The sequence below is a fragment of the Chinchilla lanigera genome, unplaced genomic scaffold (assembly GCF_000276665.1).
Source record: "Chinchilla lanigera isolate Chin_1 unplaced genomic scaffold, ChiLan1.0 scaffold00051, whole genome shotgun sequence".
In the NCBI taxonomy this organism is placed as follows: Eukaryota; Metazoa; Chordata; class Mammalia; order Rodentia; family Chinchillidae; genus Chinchilla; species Chinchilla lanigera.
The window spans coordinates 2,940,581-2,958,246 of record NW_004955452.1 but is presented as its reverse complement, the minus strand read 5'-3'; the positions used below and the strand labels follow the sequence as shown (position 1 = coordinate 2,958,246).

At 53.7% G+C, this 17,666-nt stretch overlaps 1 protein-coding gene across 3 annotated transcripts in view; it reads right to left on the bottom strand.

Moving 5' to 3' along the window:
• Positions 1-17,666, bottom strand: part of Ephb2 (EPH receptor B2) — a 142,078-nt gene that overhangs the window by 28,544 nt on the left and 95,868 nt on the right. For all 3 annotated transcript variants that reach the window (XM_013519671.1, XM_005394748.2, XM_005394747.2), the window contains 2 exons: positions 17,313-17,648; positions 4,431-4,555 (listed from right to left, as the gene is read on the bottom strand). In XM_013519671.1, the coding sequence (XP_013375125.1) occupies positions 4,431-4,555; positions 17,313-17,648 (461 nt within the window). The remainder of the gene's footprint in view (positions 1-4,430; positions 4,556-17,312; positions 17,649-17,666) is intronic.

Genomic DNA, 17,666 nt, shown 5'->3' with positions numbered 1-17,666 from the left:
GGCCCTCTTGTTACCCTCAATATTCCTGGCACCCAGCGTCAGGGCTGGCCCACAGTTCACACAGCAAAAGCTGGATGGCCCAGTGTGCAGATACCCAGTGCCCTTCTCGGTGCCCATGCCCTGGTGGGAGATGGTGGCAGGAGCAGGGCCTTGTGTCATCACAGCCGGCCTTGGGCTACCATGGCCCCAGCCCTGCCCCTTCCACGCCATTTGTGCCGGACGCTCTCCACGGAGGGCGGCGGTTCCTGTCTCTTGCTTAGCATCACCCGTGGGAGAGACTGGGAGGGAGGAGCACCAGGCAAAGAGCAAGCGCTGGTCCAAATCCTTGCTGGGCTTCTCAGCCCCTGAGTGCTCTTGGGCAGGGAACACGCTTCTCTGTGCCTCAGTTTCCTCTCCCACCCAGCGGGCTGGTAGCACGGTTGTGGGGGTAGATGAGGTGACCGGGGCGACGTGCTCAGCTCACGCCACAGGCTTGAGGGGTGTGAGCGGGTGGTCACCTCAGCTGCAGCACAGCGCCCCCTGGTCCTGCCACCGGGGCTGGGGCCCGGGGCCGTGCAGGCAGCGTAGAAAGTAGGGCAGAGCCACTTGCAGTTCACACCTCCACCAGCCGCCCCGGGCCAGCCTGCTGTAGTAGGAAATGGGTCGCAGGCAGGACCCGCGCTGGGATTCCTCATTTCCGCTCCTGTCTTTGGGGACAAACACTTTCAGTTTCATTTAATCGCAAAGCTTCTTAATTAGTTTTTTTTTCTTTCTTTCTTTTTTTTTTTAAATTCTGAGTCGCTAAGCCATCCTGCTGGAGGGAGCAGAAACCCTGGATAATGTAGGGCCTGGAGCTGGCCAGCTGCCCAGGGTGCCTGCTCCTTGAGCTTGGGTGCCTGGCGAGGGTTTGGGATACCCTCCCCACATCATTCACTGCCTCAGCCCTTGGTGGCCGCTCCCCTGAGGCACCAAACTCCTCCTGAGCACCTGGTGCGAGCTAGGTGTTGGGACACAGCAGAGACAGGTGTTAGCAAGGTGGGCAGCCAGGAGGAGGTGACAGCTGGGCTGAAGTGGAGGTAGCAATGCCTCATTCCTCAGTCATCTTTCTAACTTCCCAGCCCCACATTTTCTTGGCTTTCGATGGTGTGGCCCTTGCCTCCTGTAGGAGGCTGAGCAGAAGGACAAAGAAGGGAAATGACTGGTCTCTGCCAAGGGCCAGGGGCTCTGCCAGGTAACGAGCCTGCCCTCTCTTGTTCACACGCACAGAACTCCATGAGAGAGGTGGCACTGTCTGCATTGGACCCACATGGCATTGAGGCTCAGAGAGAGAACGACAGCTGTCCAAGGTCACACAGCTGGTTAAGGAGGGAACTGGGATTTGAACCCATGGTTCTTGCTCCTAGTCCAATGTACTCTGCCAGTGGCTTCCAACCTTGGGTCCACAAGGGGGACTAAGGGTGTGATCTAAAAGTTCCAAGAATTACCACACCACTCCTGTTCAACATTAGCCAAAGCAATTGGGCAAGAGAAAAAAGTAAAAGGGACATGCACAGGAAAGGATGAAGTGAAAGCATCATTATTTGCAGATGACAGGATCCTTTACTGACAAGAGCCAAAAACAAAAATAAAAAACTGCACCAAAAGCCTCCTAGGATTAATCACCAAATTCAGCAATGTAGCAGGATATAAAATCAACACAGACAAATCAATAGCATTCCTATTCACTAATAATGAATTCACTGAAAAAGAAACTAGAAAAACAATAGCATTCATACTAGCATCAGAAAATTACTTAGGAATTAATCTAACCAAGGAGGTGAAAGACCTCTACAGGGAAAATTATATTACTCTGAAAAAGGAAATCAGGAGGATGCCAGAAAATGGAGAGATATTTCTTGTTCCTGGATAGGCAGAACCAGTATAATGAAAATGGCTCTACTTCCCAAACTGATACACAGATTTAATGCAATTGCAATCAAAATACAATGGCATGTCTCACAGGTATAGAGAAAACAATACTAAAATCCATATAAAACAAGAAAAAATTGAATAGCAAAAGCAATTCTGGGTAACAAAAGCAAAGAAGGTGGCATTGCAATTCCAGACTATACTGTAAAGGTGTGGTGATTAAAACAGTATGGTACTGGCACAAAAACAGGCAGGTGGGTCAGTGGGACGGAACAGAAGGAACAGAAACAACAACCCGGGCACAGAGAGCTATTTGATCTTTGACAATGGGGCCAAAAACATACACTGGAGGAAAGAGGATCTTTTTAATAAATGGTGCTGAGAAAGTTGGATGTCCTTATGCAGAACATTGAGTCTAGGCCCATAAATTTCATCATGTACTAAACTAAAATCAAAATGGATCAAAGATCTCAATGTTAAAATAGAAATAATCCGCTGGGAGATAAAATAAGTAAAACTCTTAAACAGAAAGGCGTAGGCAAGGGCTTTCTGAACAGAATCCCAGTGGCAAAAGAAATAATACTGAGATCCATAAATGAGATCATATCAAATTAAAAAGCTACTGCACAGCAAAGGAAACAACCAACAGAGTGAAGGGACAGCCTTTTAGCCAGCTATTTCTCAGAGGGCTGATATCTAGAATATGTAAAGGTCTCAAAATAATTAGACACCCCAAAATAAAAGATCCAATCAAAAAATGGGCAACTGGAATCAATAGACACTTCTCAGAAGAAGTACAAATGACCAATAAATGCCTGAAAAAAAATCGCCTTTAGAGAAATGCAAATTAAAACTACTTTGAGATACCATTTTGCCCCAGAAAGAATTGCTATCATCTAAAAAAAAAAAAAATCTAATAATAGAAAATAGTAGCGAGGATGTAGGGGAAAGTAACTCTATTATATTGTTGGTGAGAATATAAACTAGTTCAGCCACTATGGAAATCAATGTGGAGATTCTTCAAGAAACTAGAAAAAAATTCCATTTGCCCCAGCTCTCTCCCTTCTGGGTATGCTCCTCAAAGAGTTAAAATCATATTACAGGAATACATGCACATCCATGTTTATAGCAGCACAATTTATAATAGCTAGATCTTGGACATGCATATATGTCCATCAACAGATGAATGGATAAGGAAAATGTGGTATTTATACACAGTGGAGCATTGCACTGCCATGAAGAGATAAACTGGAGGTATTCATAGGTAAATGAGTGCCACCTGAGAACATAATGTTAAGTGAAATAAGCCAGATGCACAAGGTTAAGTATTGCATGGTTTCTCTTATATGAGAAACTCAAAGTATATTTGCAAATGAGGAGGAAAATGTTAGATACTGGAAAGAGGGGAGAGGTTCAGATGGTTCCCCAATTTATTCTGTTGTTTCAAAATATTTTAATATATATGCTAATTTGTTTCAGTTATACTACTAGTTTCTCTTGATCATTGAAAAGAAAGCTTTGTGCTAATACCTGCTTGTGTCTTCTTTGTAAGGGAGAATGTTTTTGTTGATGTCTTGTATTCTGATGAACTACTTTGAAGATAAGATATAGTGTATTAAATTTAAAAAGCTATAGAGTAAGTGTATTAACAATTGTTATTCTCTTATTATTTTGTTGTGAAATTTTATTTTATTGTTTCATTAAAAAAAAAGCTCCAAGGGAAATTTCCTCTCCTGCTGGGGCTTGTGGATGCAGGGAACGTGGGCGTGTGGATTCAGAATGGCTGGGGGAAGCTATGGTCCTCACTGCATAGGAGGGGCCAAGACGTGCAGGTCTGCACAGAGGAGGGAACTGGTGAGGGATGAGTCACCACACTATGGAGCACTGCTGTTGTGTGGACACCAACTGCCCCAGAGTCTCCTATGTGGAAAACTGGATCCTCAACACAGCTGTGCTCAGAGGTGAGTGAGGACCACGAGGATGCTGACCTCATCTGTGGCCTCATTCAGGAGGAGCTCAGAGCTGAATGATTGTTAGTAGGTGGGGCCTGGTTGGAGGAAAGGGTCATGGGGGCATGGCTTTGAAGGGCTTATCTTGTCTTCAGCATCTCTCTCCCCTCCCCTCTCCTCTTTCTGCTCCTCCTCCTCTAACTGTGGACTGACCCTGAAACCATGAGCTTTTCCTTTTTTAAGCTGTTTTCTCAGGTAGTTTGTCACAGCCATGAAAAGCTAACACACATAACTTTTTGGAAAAACCATTTTTCACAACCACAAGCCCACTGAAAGGAATCCTGGTGGAGAAAGGGCTTCGAGGGCTGCAGGTCAACTGTTGGCAGCTGGATCCCCATTACAGGAAAGTGAGGCTCAGAGAGGTAAAGGTACCTGCCAGAGGCTTCACAGCTGGGGAGGAAGGGAGCTGGATAGAGAGCCAGGCAGCCTGACTCCGAGCCCGGTGCTCTTTCTGCTGCACCACTGTGCCTTATTTGGCCAGTGGCAGGCCTGGCTGTGGGGAGGGATCTTGCGGGGACAGCATGGCACAGCTACCTTCTCATAGTACTGCAGCTCATAGTCCAGGATCACGCCGTTGGGCTGGTCTGGCTGGGACCACGACAGGGTGATGCTATCCACAGTGCGGCTCACCTGATGCATGATGGATATGGCTGATGGCGCTGGAAGAGAGGCCAGAGGTCAGAGGTCAGGAGTCAGGGCAGGCATATGGAGGTGCAGGTTCTAGTCCAATCTCAGAGGCACCCAAACAGACAGGGAGCTCTGAGACCAGAAAGGGGAAGGCATCTGGCAAGGCCACAAAGCAGCTGGGTGAGCAGACAGGCAGAGGGGCTCAGGCAGGGCCACGGGGCTGCTGCTGTGCTCTCCTGGGGCACCTGTGGGGTATAGACACTGATGACCTTGGCCATCTTTGAGGAGCTCAAATGAGATGTCCTGGATCCCTTGTCTGGGCCTGGCCTCCAGTGGGCTGGATTAGATGCCCTCCGTTCTCTCTTGTATAAGGACCATGTGCTAACGGATTGTGCCACTGGAGCTGCCTTCATTCTCTCTTGGAGAGTCCAGCCTCCTGGACCCAGGGACAGTGAGGCCCTGGACATGGTGTGGGGGCTCTGGGAGAGGGAAGTGGAAGGATCCACAGAGATCAGCGGAGGTGTGCGACCCATTTATTCCCTGAACAACTTCGCATGGTGCCAGGGAATACAGCAGTGAGTAAAACTGACCCCCAAATAAGTACGTATTAATCTTCACACTTTAACCCCTAAGAAAATACTCCAAAGAACTGCACAGAGGTACTCAAATCCTTGCTTATGGTGGCATTGTTTACAGTCACCGAAGCGTGGAGACAACCCAAATGTCCAGTATGTGAACAAATAAACAAACTGTGTGTGGACACACAGTGGAATCGTAGAAGGTCATGAAATGGAATAATGCCAGGTGGGGTAGCATCTGTAACCCTATACCCTGGGAGGCTGAAGCAGGGAGATTGCTAGTGTGAGTCAAGCCTGGGTAATTTAACAACTTAGTGAAACTTGTCTCAAAATAGAAAAATAAAAAAAAGTCTGGGGAAGAAGCTCCATGTGAAGATTCTGGGTTTAATCTCTGGGACTGAGGGAAAAAAGAAAAGGAATGAAACTCAGGGGCTCAGCAGGATTCTGAGTAGAAACTGAGTAGAAACTGAGTTCACAGTTACAACCGTAGAAACTGAGGGGATTCGTGCTACCATGCAGATGGACCTCAAACATAAGCCGAGTGATACACACCAAAGGTGGAATATAGTGTGGTTTTCCTTACACAGAATACTCAGAGGAGGTAAATCTGTAGGGCAGAAGGCAGATTAGCAGTTGCTGGGGGTGAGGGGAGGGAAGAATGGGGAGTAGTGGGCATGGGACTTTTTGAGGGGAGGTGATAAATAGGTTTTGAAACTACATAGGAGTAGCAATTGCAGAATGCTAGGAATATACCAAATGTCCCTGAATTGTACATGATGAAATGGCTAATTGCATGTTATGTGAATCTTACCTCAATAAAATCCCTCTATCCCTCCACCCATCACCCATCCATCTACCCACCCATCCATCCATCCATCCATCCACCCACCCATCCAGCCATCCATCTATCCATCCATCCACCCATCCATCCATCTACCCATCCATCCATCCATCCATTCACCCACCCATCCATCCATCTACCTATCCATCCACCCATCCATCCACCCATCCACCCATTCATCCATCCACCCACCCACTCATCCATCCATCTACCCACCCATCCATCCATCCATCCATCCATCCACCCATTCATCCATCTACCCACCCACCCATCCATCCATCTACCCACCCATCCATCCATCCATCCACTTGCCTCTAACTGATGCAACCTGTGTTCTAGGAGGGCAGTAAGATGAGGGGGGGCTGAAACTGATGACTGTGTTTAGTGCTAGGAGGACTCTTGTAAATAACCCATTCCCCTCATTTTACAACTGTAGAAACTGAGTTCACTGGGGTTGGGGACCTGCTGAGCCCCCGAGTTCACAGTGTGTGGCCTTTTCGTGATTCCTTCTCATACCACACCTGGCCTGCTGTTTTCCTGCATCCTTCTCAAATGGAACAAACCTGTAAAAGCACCCACTATGTGTTGGCCATGGCCCTGGGCCCATTAACATGTGCTTTCTCAGCTGGCTGTCACTGAGGGGAAGCTCTAGCCCCACAGACAGGCAAAGACAAAGGCAAAGGGTTTCTGGAGGTGACACAGCCAGGGGGGCCAGGATCTAAGCCTGGGTCTGTGCTCTTCAGAGCAGTGCTGGTCCCAGAGGGGGACCATGCAGGGCCAGGCTCCAATGTGGCCCTTTCTAGGGTGTGATCATGCCAGCCCCCTCACTTTCATGGTCTCAGGAGGGGCCAAGGACCCACAGGGTGAAGGTAACACCTCCTGAGTTCTCTCCTGGTTCCTCTGACAAGCTGAGGTTCTGTCTTGGCCAACCCAGGGACACCAGAATGCTGAGGCTGACCGTTTCCCTCCCACCCCAGTCTGTTTTACAGGGAGTTTAGCACAGCCTAGACTTGGACCTGTGGGAACTCAGGGGGACTTGCACACTGGCTGGTGGGCTTGAGGCTTGGAGCTGACTTATCGATATCCAGCTCTGTTCCTGCCCCCTAGGTGTCCTTTCCATCCTGCTGCTCACAGGCTGTTACCTCAGGTGAGCTGTCCCCTCCATGGTCTGCACCATGGGCTGGGCTGGCAGAGCCCTGAGGCCTGCACTTGCGCACTCCGTGCCTGCTCTCACGCAACCCTTGATCTGGAGCCGATCCTCCCCCATGAGCCTCTGTTCCTTCTGCACCCAAGGGTGCCTGCTTACCCTCAGCGTGGCTCCTGGCTCGCTGTCATCCCTGGCATGTGGTCAGCGCTGTTGCGACAGTCGCTTGCAACTGTGCAGGTGATTTGTGACCCAGTCCCCAGCCCCAGTGCCATCCCACCCCCTGGAGCCACCTTGGTGAGGAGCTGAGCCTTCGGTGTTCTCCTGGGATGCCTGAGGCCGCCTTCTCTGTGCTGGAAGCAACACAAACTGGCCCTTCGGGAGCTTCACAGACCTGGCTGATGTGGGGTCCTGACTGGTCTAGGAGGCGTCTCCCACCCCCTCCAGCTTCTCTGCTCCTCTCAGCTGATGCACAAGGCCTCGGCCACTCAGGGATGTGTGTGGGGTTGGGGACATGGGATGGGTGCTCCGAGAAGCAGGGAGGATGCTTAAACTCAGCTGTGGGTGACCGGAGGCTAACACCCGGCCCTGCCTTGCAGGGGGAGGGTGTCAGGCAGGCTAGGCAAGGAGGTCTGCAAGTCTCCTTGATGTGCTGGGTCCCAAGCTTGGAGGTCCAGCCTGTGAGGTGGGCAAGGATGAGCGGGCAGCTGCCTGCCTGTCACGCCAGTGGAGCTACGGGCACACATATGCTGGCAAGGGCGGGTGCGAGGCAGTGTGCTGGGCCAGTACCCACCACACTTGCTTATTTGATGCTTCTCACTCTGACCTGCAGGACTTAGGCTGGGCACTCCTGGTCCCATGCCTAGAGAGGCCATCCAGCCTGGTGGTGGGGAGACTGGGGGTGCAGCCCTTGAGCACAGCTCTCCTCCCCTACTGCCTAACATGGGAACCGGGGCGATGCTTTCACCTGGCTGAGCCGCAGTTTCCCCGTGTCAAATGGAGCCCTCACCTGGCAAGGATGCTGAGGACGAGAGGGGACATGATGTGAAGCAGGGGCGTGGTACTTTGTCCATGCAGTTGCTATGGTGGCGCATGACGTGGGGTGCTGGGGCTGCAGAGAGGAGCCCCATAGGCCCTGGCTCCCAGGGCTCCCTGGTCTGATGGGAGAGAGGGTAACTTCCTTGACTTGGTGAGTGCCCATTCCAGGGTGGGCACTGTGGTGGGCGCTGGGGAGACTGTGAGACTTGGAAGCCACGGAGAATCCTGGGCTGATGGGTGCAGGGCTGGGCTGCTCTGTTCCCAGTCCTCCCTGTGATTTCACCCCCAGCAGCAAATCAAAGTGGCAGACTGTTCTGTGGCTTAATGCCCTTGAGCAGGAAGCAGGATAACCAGGGGAATTTGCTAAAACTTATGCAGTTGCCCCGGCCTCTGCCCCCAGATGCTGACGGGAGATCTGGGGCGCAGCTGGAAAGCCTGCGTTTCTGACAAGCTCACTGGGGCTGCAGATGCTCCTGGGCTGTGCACCATACTCTGAGGAGTAGAGGAATCAGGGTTGGAAAAGGAAGGTGACTGTCCCAGGTCACAAAGCAGTAGTAACGTGTCTGGGGCTGGACTCTTCCCACTGGGCCTGCAGATCTGAGCATGCAGGCAGCAGAAGCAGCTGTCCCTGAGACAGGTGGTGATGGGGCTGCTGAGGCAGGAGGGTGCCCAGCCTAGGAGCGTGGCCTGGTCCAGCAGGTCCTTGGCAGCCATAGAAGATTGTGGTAGGGGTGACTACTTGCCCCTCCACTGAAAAGCTCATCTGACAACCCCTGACTGCCCCATGATACCAGTGAGGCAAAGGCTCCTGCTGCCAAGACCAACCAAATGCCTCAAGTCAGTTAACTCCTTTACCACTTGTACCAATCCAGCATTGTTATTACACCCATTTTACAGATGAGGAAACAGAGGCAGAGGCAAGAAGTAACTTGTTCACACAGTTAGCAAGCATCAGAGCTGGGATTTGTATCAAGGTACCCACAGGTCCAACCTGCCTTTCCTTTCCATTGGCAGTGGTGGATGGTGGCTGACCAGGGAGGCCTGGAAACTAAGGCCTGCAGAGGGCCTCTGAGGACAGCCTGGCGGCTCTATCCCGCTGAGTCACCACCGCCCACCCAGCCCTGAGAGCTCAGCTTCAGCAGAGCAGGTCCCACCCACATGGGGGTCCAGGGCTGGGGCCCAGCCGGAGGCTTGGGTTTCAGGCAGCTACCCTGGAGCTCTGATCCTTTAAGCTCTGTGACCCGGGCGTGGCGAGGAGGCGGCACCACAGGGAAGATGACCAAGGCAGGCCAGTGGGGCCAGGCAGGGCTGGCCTTTCTCCTGGAATCCGGGGATTAGCAGGAGCAGCTGGATGCTCTGTGGCCCCTCCTGCTGCCCGCCGCCCACCCCGGGTCAGGTTTCCCTGGAAGTTGGTCATCAGGGAGTTCTGGTATTTTCAATTACCAGCTGGGCACGCCTGCAGGGGGATGGGTCAGCGGTGTCCCGTGACCCCTGCAAGGAGATGGAGCCCCAAGGAGCAGGCGGAAAAGAGGTCTGTGGCCGAGCAAGGCAGGGGAGGTGGCCAGGAGGATGTGCGTGGCCACAGCAGGTGGTCAGGGTCCCTCTGTCCCCAGCCAACCCCAGGCACTGTGCAATCCCACCCTTGGTGAGGCCTTGGACAAGCAGCCTTTTTCCTCCCCAGGGTCTGAATGGGCCAATGACGTGGTCTCCAAGGGCCTTTGGGGCTGGGGCTCAGGACAGGACGGGAGCCAGGAGGCCTGTGGTCCCAGGTACTGCAGGAGGTGGGGGCTCAGGACTCACTCAATGCCCCTTGCATACCCCTGAGTGCCAAGGAAGGAAGGAGACTTCTGTGCTTTCACCGGTCAGCAGACCCCAAGGAGCTAAAAGGGCACCATCTGAGACCCACCCCAACCCGGACTCCAGGCCGCACGCTTCTCTGACATCTCTGCCCCTGTGGATGGTCCCCAGTGGCTTCCCACTGTCCCTGACTAAAGCACAGATGCCCTGCCAGGCCCACCTGCCCGTGTCAGCCCTTGTGCCACTCACCCCTCCCTCCAAAGCACGTCCACACTGGCCCTCCTCTCTGTCCCTGAACACCCTCGCACCTAGGTTGTTCTTGCCTCGGGGCCTTGGCCCCATGGGGTTTCTGTCTGGAAGACTCTTCCTCTATATGATGGCTAATATTGATTGTCAACTTAATTGGCTTGAGAAGTTCCTAGAAAATTAGTAAAGCAACTCCTGGGTGTGCCTGGGGGTTTGCAGAGATGAGCGGACCATAGGGCTCTAGCCTCACCTGTGAGTGGATCCACAGAGATCATCACTTCACGGCTTTCTTGTGAGGTGATGGAGACTCAGGAGAGGGTGGGTCATGGGGACACGGCCTTGGAGACTGCCTGCTCCCAGCCTCATCCTGGTCAGCTCTTTCGCCTCCCTGCTTCCTGCCTGCCTTGAAGTGAAGAGCTCTGCCCCACCACACCCACCTGCATGACCTTCCTGCATTGGAACCAGCTGACCATGGACTGGAACCTTTGGAACCAAGAGTCAAAGTAAACCTTTCTTCCTTTAAGTTGATTTTGTCAGGTGATTTTGCCACAGCAGTAGTAAACTCACTAATACACCTGACATCTTCCACATCCGCCTCTTCATTTAGGTCTTGGTTCACATGGCATTTCCTCCGAGACGCCCTCCCTGACTGCCCCTGCCCCAGTCCCTCCCTGCCTCACATCTTTTCTATTTTCTCTAAGCACCAACACTACCAGAAGAACGAGACCCTGTCTCTCATTTCGCCTCCGCAGCCTGGAACAGCGTGTGGGTCAGGGTGGTGCTTGATCAATATTTACTGGAGGAAAGAAGGGAGGGAGACAGAGAGAGCAGGTGGACTTTCATCTTTTCTAGTGCATTTAGGAACCTTACTGAGTCTTCTGTCCTTGTGGATGTGATCCTGAAGCTCTGGCCTCAGGCGTTAGTTCCCGCAGCCAGGGCAAGGCAGCACGGCTTGTGAGAGAGCTGGAACAGCCACGTGACAATGTGTATACCAATAGATATAAACTGAGGTATTGTGTGAGACTTCCAGGAAGTCTCCTTAAAAGGGAAGGAAATCTCCTTCTCACTCTCCTTCCATCCTGCCCCTTGAGACATGGGCGTGACGACTGGAATTAGCGCAGCCAAGACAAGAAGGACAAGAAGCTGGCTATGGGAGGATCTGGGCCCTTGATGGTTCCAGGAGTTGTCATAACTCTATCTTCCAACATTCTCTACATAGAAGAGAAAGAAAACGTCCTGTTGATGCTACATTAGACTGGTTGTATTAATTGCCCTTCTGTATCCCTTCACCATGTAACTTGTGGAGTCCCCTGTCTATGACACTGGGCTCGGGCCTGTGGCTTGCTTTGGCCAATGGGACATAGCAAACATGACACAAGCAGAGACTTCAAAAAGCCCTTGCTGGGTCCTGCCCGCTGTCTGGGTGCCCTATAATTGTCACTCCCTGCTGGAGGCTGAGCAATGTAGAGCAGCGTCCCTACCCACTTGTCCAACTCAGGGCCCCCGTGGATCAGCTGACAGCAGTCAGCCCCCAAATGTGCAACTGAGGCCTGACAAAACCCAAAGAGCTGCCGCGTGACCCAGAACAGGTGGACCACAAACATACAAACGCGTCCCACCAAGTCCAGGGTCATCACGCAGCCATCCCTGAGACTCACAGCTGGATGACAGCTTCTGGTTTTATGCCATCAGATTTGCAGCTAAGCAGCATTACTGTGGCAGCAGCCAGCTCTTATTTCCCTTCCTGCAACTCCTAGCAAAGCCTCATCTTCAGCGCTACCTCAGGGCAGCCACACCTCCCGGGCTCACGGGAGGATCAGAGTGCAAGAGGCACACAGGGGGCTCAGCCCAGGGAGGGAAGCGCCTCCCTTCTCTTTCTCTCCCTCTCAGTCCTCTCTCCCCAGGACTGGGCGCGCCGGGGGCTCTCTAGGACTGTTTCTCTCTGATCCTGTGGCCTCCCAGGGAGAGGAGTAGGTGAGTCCATGTTTAGGCCAGTTTGAGAGACTGAGCCGTTGCGCGTCTGCCCCGCAGCGGGGTGCGAGGATCAGAGCACAGCACGGGTGCGGGAAGGGCTTTGAGAGTTGAAAGACTTCCACGAGGAAGCCACGTGGAGTGGAGTCACGGACAGAGACCTGGCCGGGGGCTGGGGACCTGTCCTACTAAGGATGGACCATGTGATCCAGGGCAGCCTCTTAGGAACCTCTCTGGGCTTCAGCTTCCTTCTTGGCCTCTAAGGCCCCTGCCATGTTGGAGTATTTCTGGATGATGTGGGTTGCCTCCTATGGGAGGCAAAATAAGACCTCCAAAGACATGCATGTCCTAACCCTGGGGATCTGTGGAGATTTTCCTGGATTATTCAGGCAGACCCAACATAATCATTCAAGTATTTTTTTGTTTGTTTTTTCCGGTACCGGGAATCGAACTCATGACCTCACGCTTGCCAGGCAGGCGCTGTGCCGCTGAACTAAATCCCCAGCTCAATCATTCAAGTTTTTAAAAGCAAGAACTTTGCCCAGTGGGGACAGAGAGCCGGCAAGTATGGAAAGAGCCGCACACCTTGTGGCTGCTTTAGCGATGGCAGGGGGTTCTGTAAGGACCTGAGGGGCCTCAAGGAGCTTGGATGGCTCCCCGCTGATACTCTGCCAGGAAGCAGGGCCCTCGAGGCCTCCTAGAACTGCATGCAGTGAAATTCTGCTGATGACCTCCATAAGCCAGAAAGCAGACGATCCCTTAGAAAGGGACATGTATATCTCACAGAGCTGACTTTGGCCTGCTGGGCCCCACATCAGCCTCCAGAACCTATGGGGCTGTGGGATCTTTCGTGGTGCAGCTCTAAATTGCCAGATCAGCTGTGTTTTGTTGTGGCAGCCGTAGGAAACTAAGCCCAGCTGTTGCGCATTGCCCCATGTGCTGGGTGTGCTGTCCACATTACTGTTAATACAACCACCGGCAAAGCCTAGGTGGCAGGTAAGTGCCCGCTGTGTGGGCAAGAGACCTGAGGCTCTCAGAGGTCAGGACTCCCGGACAGGCTGGGCACAACTAAGGTGGTTATGAGGGCTGGGTGTGTCCTGCTGGCGGTGCTGTCTTTTTTCCCATGTGACACCCAGGACCGCAGGATGGGTGTGTGTCCTGACTGGTCCCTCCATGCTCATGCCAGGTGGCCTCAGAGGCTGCAGATGCCTGACCAGGCTGAGGTGTGGATGCTGTACGGGCAGCTTGCCCCATTTTTGCAGAAGGTGGGCTCTGGCCAGCTCTGGGCCCTGAGTACACAGTGGTGTAATTATCCAGGCTCTGCGACTTCCTGTCAGGGTGACCTTCGCTAAGTCATTGGCCTCTTGGTACCTTGATTTGCTTTTATCTACAGAGCGAGAGAACCATAGGATGTACCTGCTCGAAGTGTGAGGCTTCATCTAGGCCCCAGGCCAGCACTGGGCATGTAGCAAACAGCTGGCAAACATAAGCTGTTTCTGTGACTACAGAATGAATGTGGGCAATCGCTGCATTTTGAGTGCCCACCTGTGCCAGGAGCCTGCAAGGCACGGGGTGGGTGCATTTGCTGAAATCCTCATTGCAGCCCTGTATGGAGGAGGTGACGTGGCCCGTGGGGAAGAGGTGACCAGATGCAAGCTAAATGCTGCCCCTCGGCTGCGTCCCGGGGGCAGCCAGACCCGGTTCAGCCAGGTTTGTGCTCCTGATTCCAAAGCCTGGGTCCTTCCCACCTCCTGCTCCAGAACCTGGCAGAGATGGGGACATGTGGCGATTGCCTGGGTGACACTGGAAGGCAGCATGACCGGCGTGGCAGAGTCTGTGCACACCAGGAGCCGGCTCACTCCTGGCACAGTAGACCTGGCTGCTGAGCTTGACCTCCCACCCGCTTCCTTGATCCTCAGGCACAGCCTGGCATCCTTCCTCTGGCTGTGAGCACCACCTGTGACCCGGGGTGGAAGGTGCTCTGGAAGGGCGCAGTGTGGCTCGGAGCTGCGTGGTGGCTTTATGACATCAGAAGACAGCTCTGGCCTGGCGAATGACAAGGGATCATGAGCAACGCCAGCCACGTGCCCAAAAGACATGCTTTGTCCTTTTAAGGCAATGAGCTAGATATTTATATGTGAGATTTTAGGGTCTGTCTAAAACTGGCCACTGACTCCACGGTCTGGAAACCGAGTCCCCAGCCCTGTTTTCCAGCCTCACTCTGCATCTCCACACCCCAACTCGCTCCGTGCTTTCTCCAGCCCATCTGCAAATGTTCACTGACCGCTCATGGCGAGATGTCCCACTGGGAAAGCCATGGTGAAGAAAAGCAGACCCATCGCATACTGCTGAGTGGTGAAGGTGGAGGAGACAGACAGGAACTCAGCGATCAAAGTCATAAGGCTAAAATTTCAACCACAGGAACATGAAGGCCACAGAGCTAGAGCTGGGGAGAGGGTGTCCAAGTCAGGAATGTCAGTGAAATGAGCTAAGGTCTGAAGGCAGAGTGAGGCAGTGTGGGCAGCATGTGCAAAGATCCTGTGGCAGAGGAGCTGGTGCTTAGGTAGAGTACAAGGAGTCTCCTAACTTTGAGAGATCCCGGGCCGACTGCTGATCCAACACGGAGGAGGGGACACATGGGACAGACTGAGCACAACCCACACCTTCACCTGGGATCTCTGCCCGACACAGAGCACCAGCTGGGAAGAGTTGAACCCTAGCTGAGCCACAGCCTGGTGAGTGACAACACAAGTGTCTTGTAAACGACCGAGCTTTGGGGTGGCTTTTTACAATGCGGCACTAGTATAGCAGAAGGGCTAATACCCTAAGGCAGTGATGGTGAACCCTTTAGAGCTTTCAGTGGTAAAGAAGAGCTGCCCGCAGCGTGCAGGGCATAGGTTTGCCACCAGTGCACTAAGGCTGCACAGCAAATGGATGTCAAAGCTGGGACCCGAAGTGGGCCCCCTGCTCCTACTCCGGGGCTTGCTCCTCTCTGCTTCTCTGTCTCTCGTCCACAGGGCTCCCCTGCACCGCTCCTCCCTGAAGCCCCCTCACTCCCCGCCTCTGCCTCAGCTCTGCTCTCTGGGGTGCCCAGGTCCAGACAGGAGGGGCCCATCCCAGAGGCCCTCCGACCCTACAGCTTATAGACTGAGGCATCTTAGCTGCCAGCTCGTCCTCAAGGCTCCCCACGGATGCAGGGAAAACAGCCCGGAGCCTCCTTTCTGGCTCCTCCCAGGTGCAAAGCGCTGACTCCCCTCTACCTGCCGGGAGCCAGGACCTGCCCATCTCAGCGCGTTGTCAAGCTGGAAAAATTTGCAGCCAGGGCTCTGTAACCTGCTTGGGGTCTTGGCCAGCAGCTGTGGCTTTTGGAGCTCTATGATATGCTGCCTGAGTCAGCCCCAGTCTCATGAGATCTCAGTGCACCTGTGGCCCTGAAAGAACCGTAGGCATGGGTTTACAAGCTGCCTCTCAGCCACACGCACCACCTGCATGGTCCCACACAAGCCAGGCTCCTCGGCAGACACAGGCAGGTACGGCCACACTTAGCGGTACGAAGTCATGGTCAAGCACGCCCCGTCCCCTGTCACCCCTTACATTCTTGCACACACAGACTCCCATGGGCCACAGACCCCTGGGCTCCCGGGCATACTTGCACTTTGCCCAAGTGATAGGGGGAGTTAGAGGTTGATTCCTGCCTCGCACTCTTCCTGGCTTTGAGACTCAACTTCTCTGAGTGTCACCTGTGAAACTGGGGCTTGGAGACCTTGGGGTGCAGTGAGGTCAGCACCTGCTGCCCACGCCCTGCACATGCCCTGGCCCTTCCTGGGACTCCATTCTTTCTGCTTCCTTCACAGTTCTATGATCTTTGCAACTGCAGATCACACCCTGCCTCCTCCAGGGAGCCTTCCTGGCCTACCTTGACCTCTCCCTCCAGTCCTGGTGCTGACCACAGGCCCACTTCCCATGCGGACAAGCTGGGCAGCTGCCCGCTTGCTCCCCTCCCTGCAGCCTGGCTTCCCTTGCTCTTGGACCACACTCACCAAGGGGGTCAGCGAAGGTTGTTGAGTGAATAAGAGAGGGGCACACTCAGTGCCAACCACAAGATCTTCTACCCAGGGGTGCCACAATGTCCTCGGTAGCCTCACGCGGCCCTCAGGTGGGGAGTGGGGCAGCACTTGGCCTTGGAGAGGTCTCAGGTACACTGAGGGCAGCGGTTGTGGTGGCGGGGTGGGGCCAGAGCCCCCATGGAAGCGACAGAGGAGAGGCGGGGCCAGGGCCACATTGGTTGGCCACACTGAAGGAAGTCAGGTGGACACTGGAAGGGGTCATGGGCCACAGAAAGGACCATGAACAGTGAGCGCCAGGAGAAAAGATGTTTCTAGATGCTGCTGCTGATGAGCATCTGCTGCGGTTAGGCAGGGTGCTGAGGGTCAAAGGAAGCACTTACACAAACTGCTGGATATCCCCAGACCTTGCCACCCCTTTCCACTGTGACAGAGGTTGAAGTCAGGCCAAGGAGATGCCATCTTGGTGAGGCCCCATGGACACGGTGTGTCCCTCAGGTTGCACACGGAAGTGATGGGTGCTGCTCCTGCCCACCTGCTGCCTGCAGTAAGATCAGCTTCACCACGTAGGTGAGAAGCCTGGGTCCCAGGTCCCTCTGGGAGGTCACATCCACCCCAAAGCCTGGACCGCTCACCTCGGGACTCTTCCGAGACAGAGAAATACAGTTTTGCATTTTTTTGTTTGGGTGGTCATGGTGCTGGGGATTGAACCCAGGGCCTTTGCACTGAGTTATATCTTCACCCTTTTATTTTTTATTTTTAGACAGGGTCTCACTAAGTCACCATGTTGCCCAAGCTGGGCTTGAACTTGCAATCCTCTTGCCTCAGCCTCTCAGAGTGCTGGGATTACAGGCATGTGTATTCCCTAACCTACCAACCGATGGGTCTTTTTGCTCTGGCAGTTTAACTCTTACCTTTAGTAGGCTGCCCTCATAGAAGGCAGTCATGTCTATAAACACCACTCCAATGGAGTGGTTGCTCTTTCAACAAGTGGTCACATGAAAAGCATTTGCTGCACCCATTGCAGGAGGGTCTCTCAAGACTGGTGGGGACCACCTGTTACAGCAAGATGCCCCTGTCCCCTGGCCCGCCCGCACCTGCCCTGCTCACCTGCTTGGTTGGTGGTGATGTTCACAGAGGCGAACTGCGGTGAGAAGGGGCTCTGGTCGGTGACCCCGTTCACCGCCTGGATCTCGAAGGTGTACTGGGTGTGGGCCAGCAGGTCGCTGATGTAGATGCGTGGCTCGGTCAGTCCCAGCTGGCGGGGTGCATACTGTACGTTGTCGCCGCAGCGGGTGCAGGCGCCCCGGCCCGAGCCGCAGCTCTTGCAGATGATATTGTAGACCAGGTCCTCGCGGCCTCCAGAGTCACGGGGAGGGGTCCACTCCAGCACGAGGGAGGTCTCATTGACGCTGGAGATCACAGCCTGGGGGGCGGAGGGGATGGCTGGCGGAGGAGGGGGCG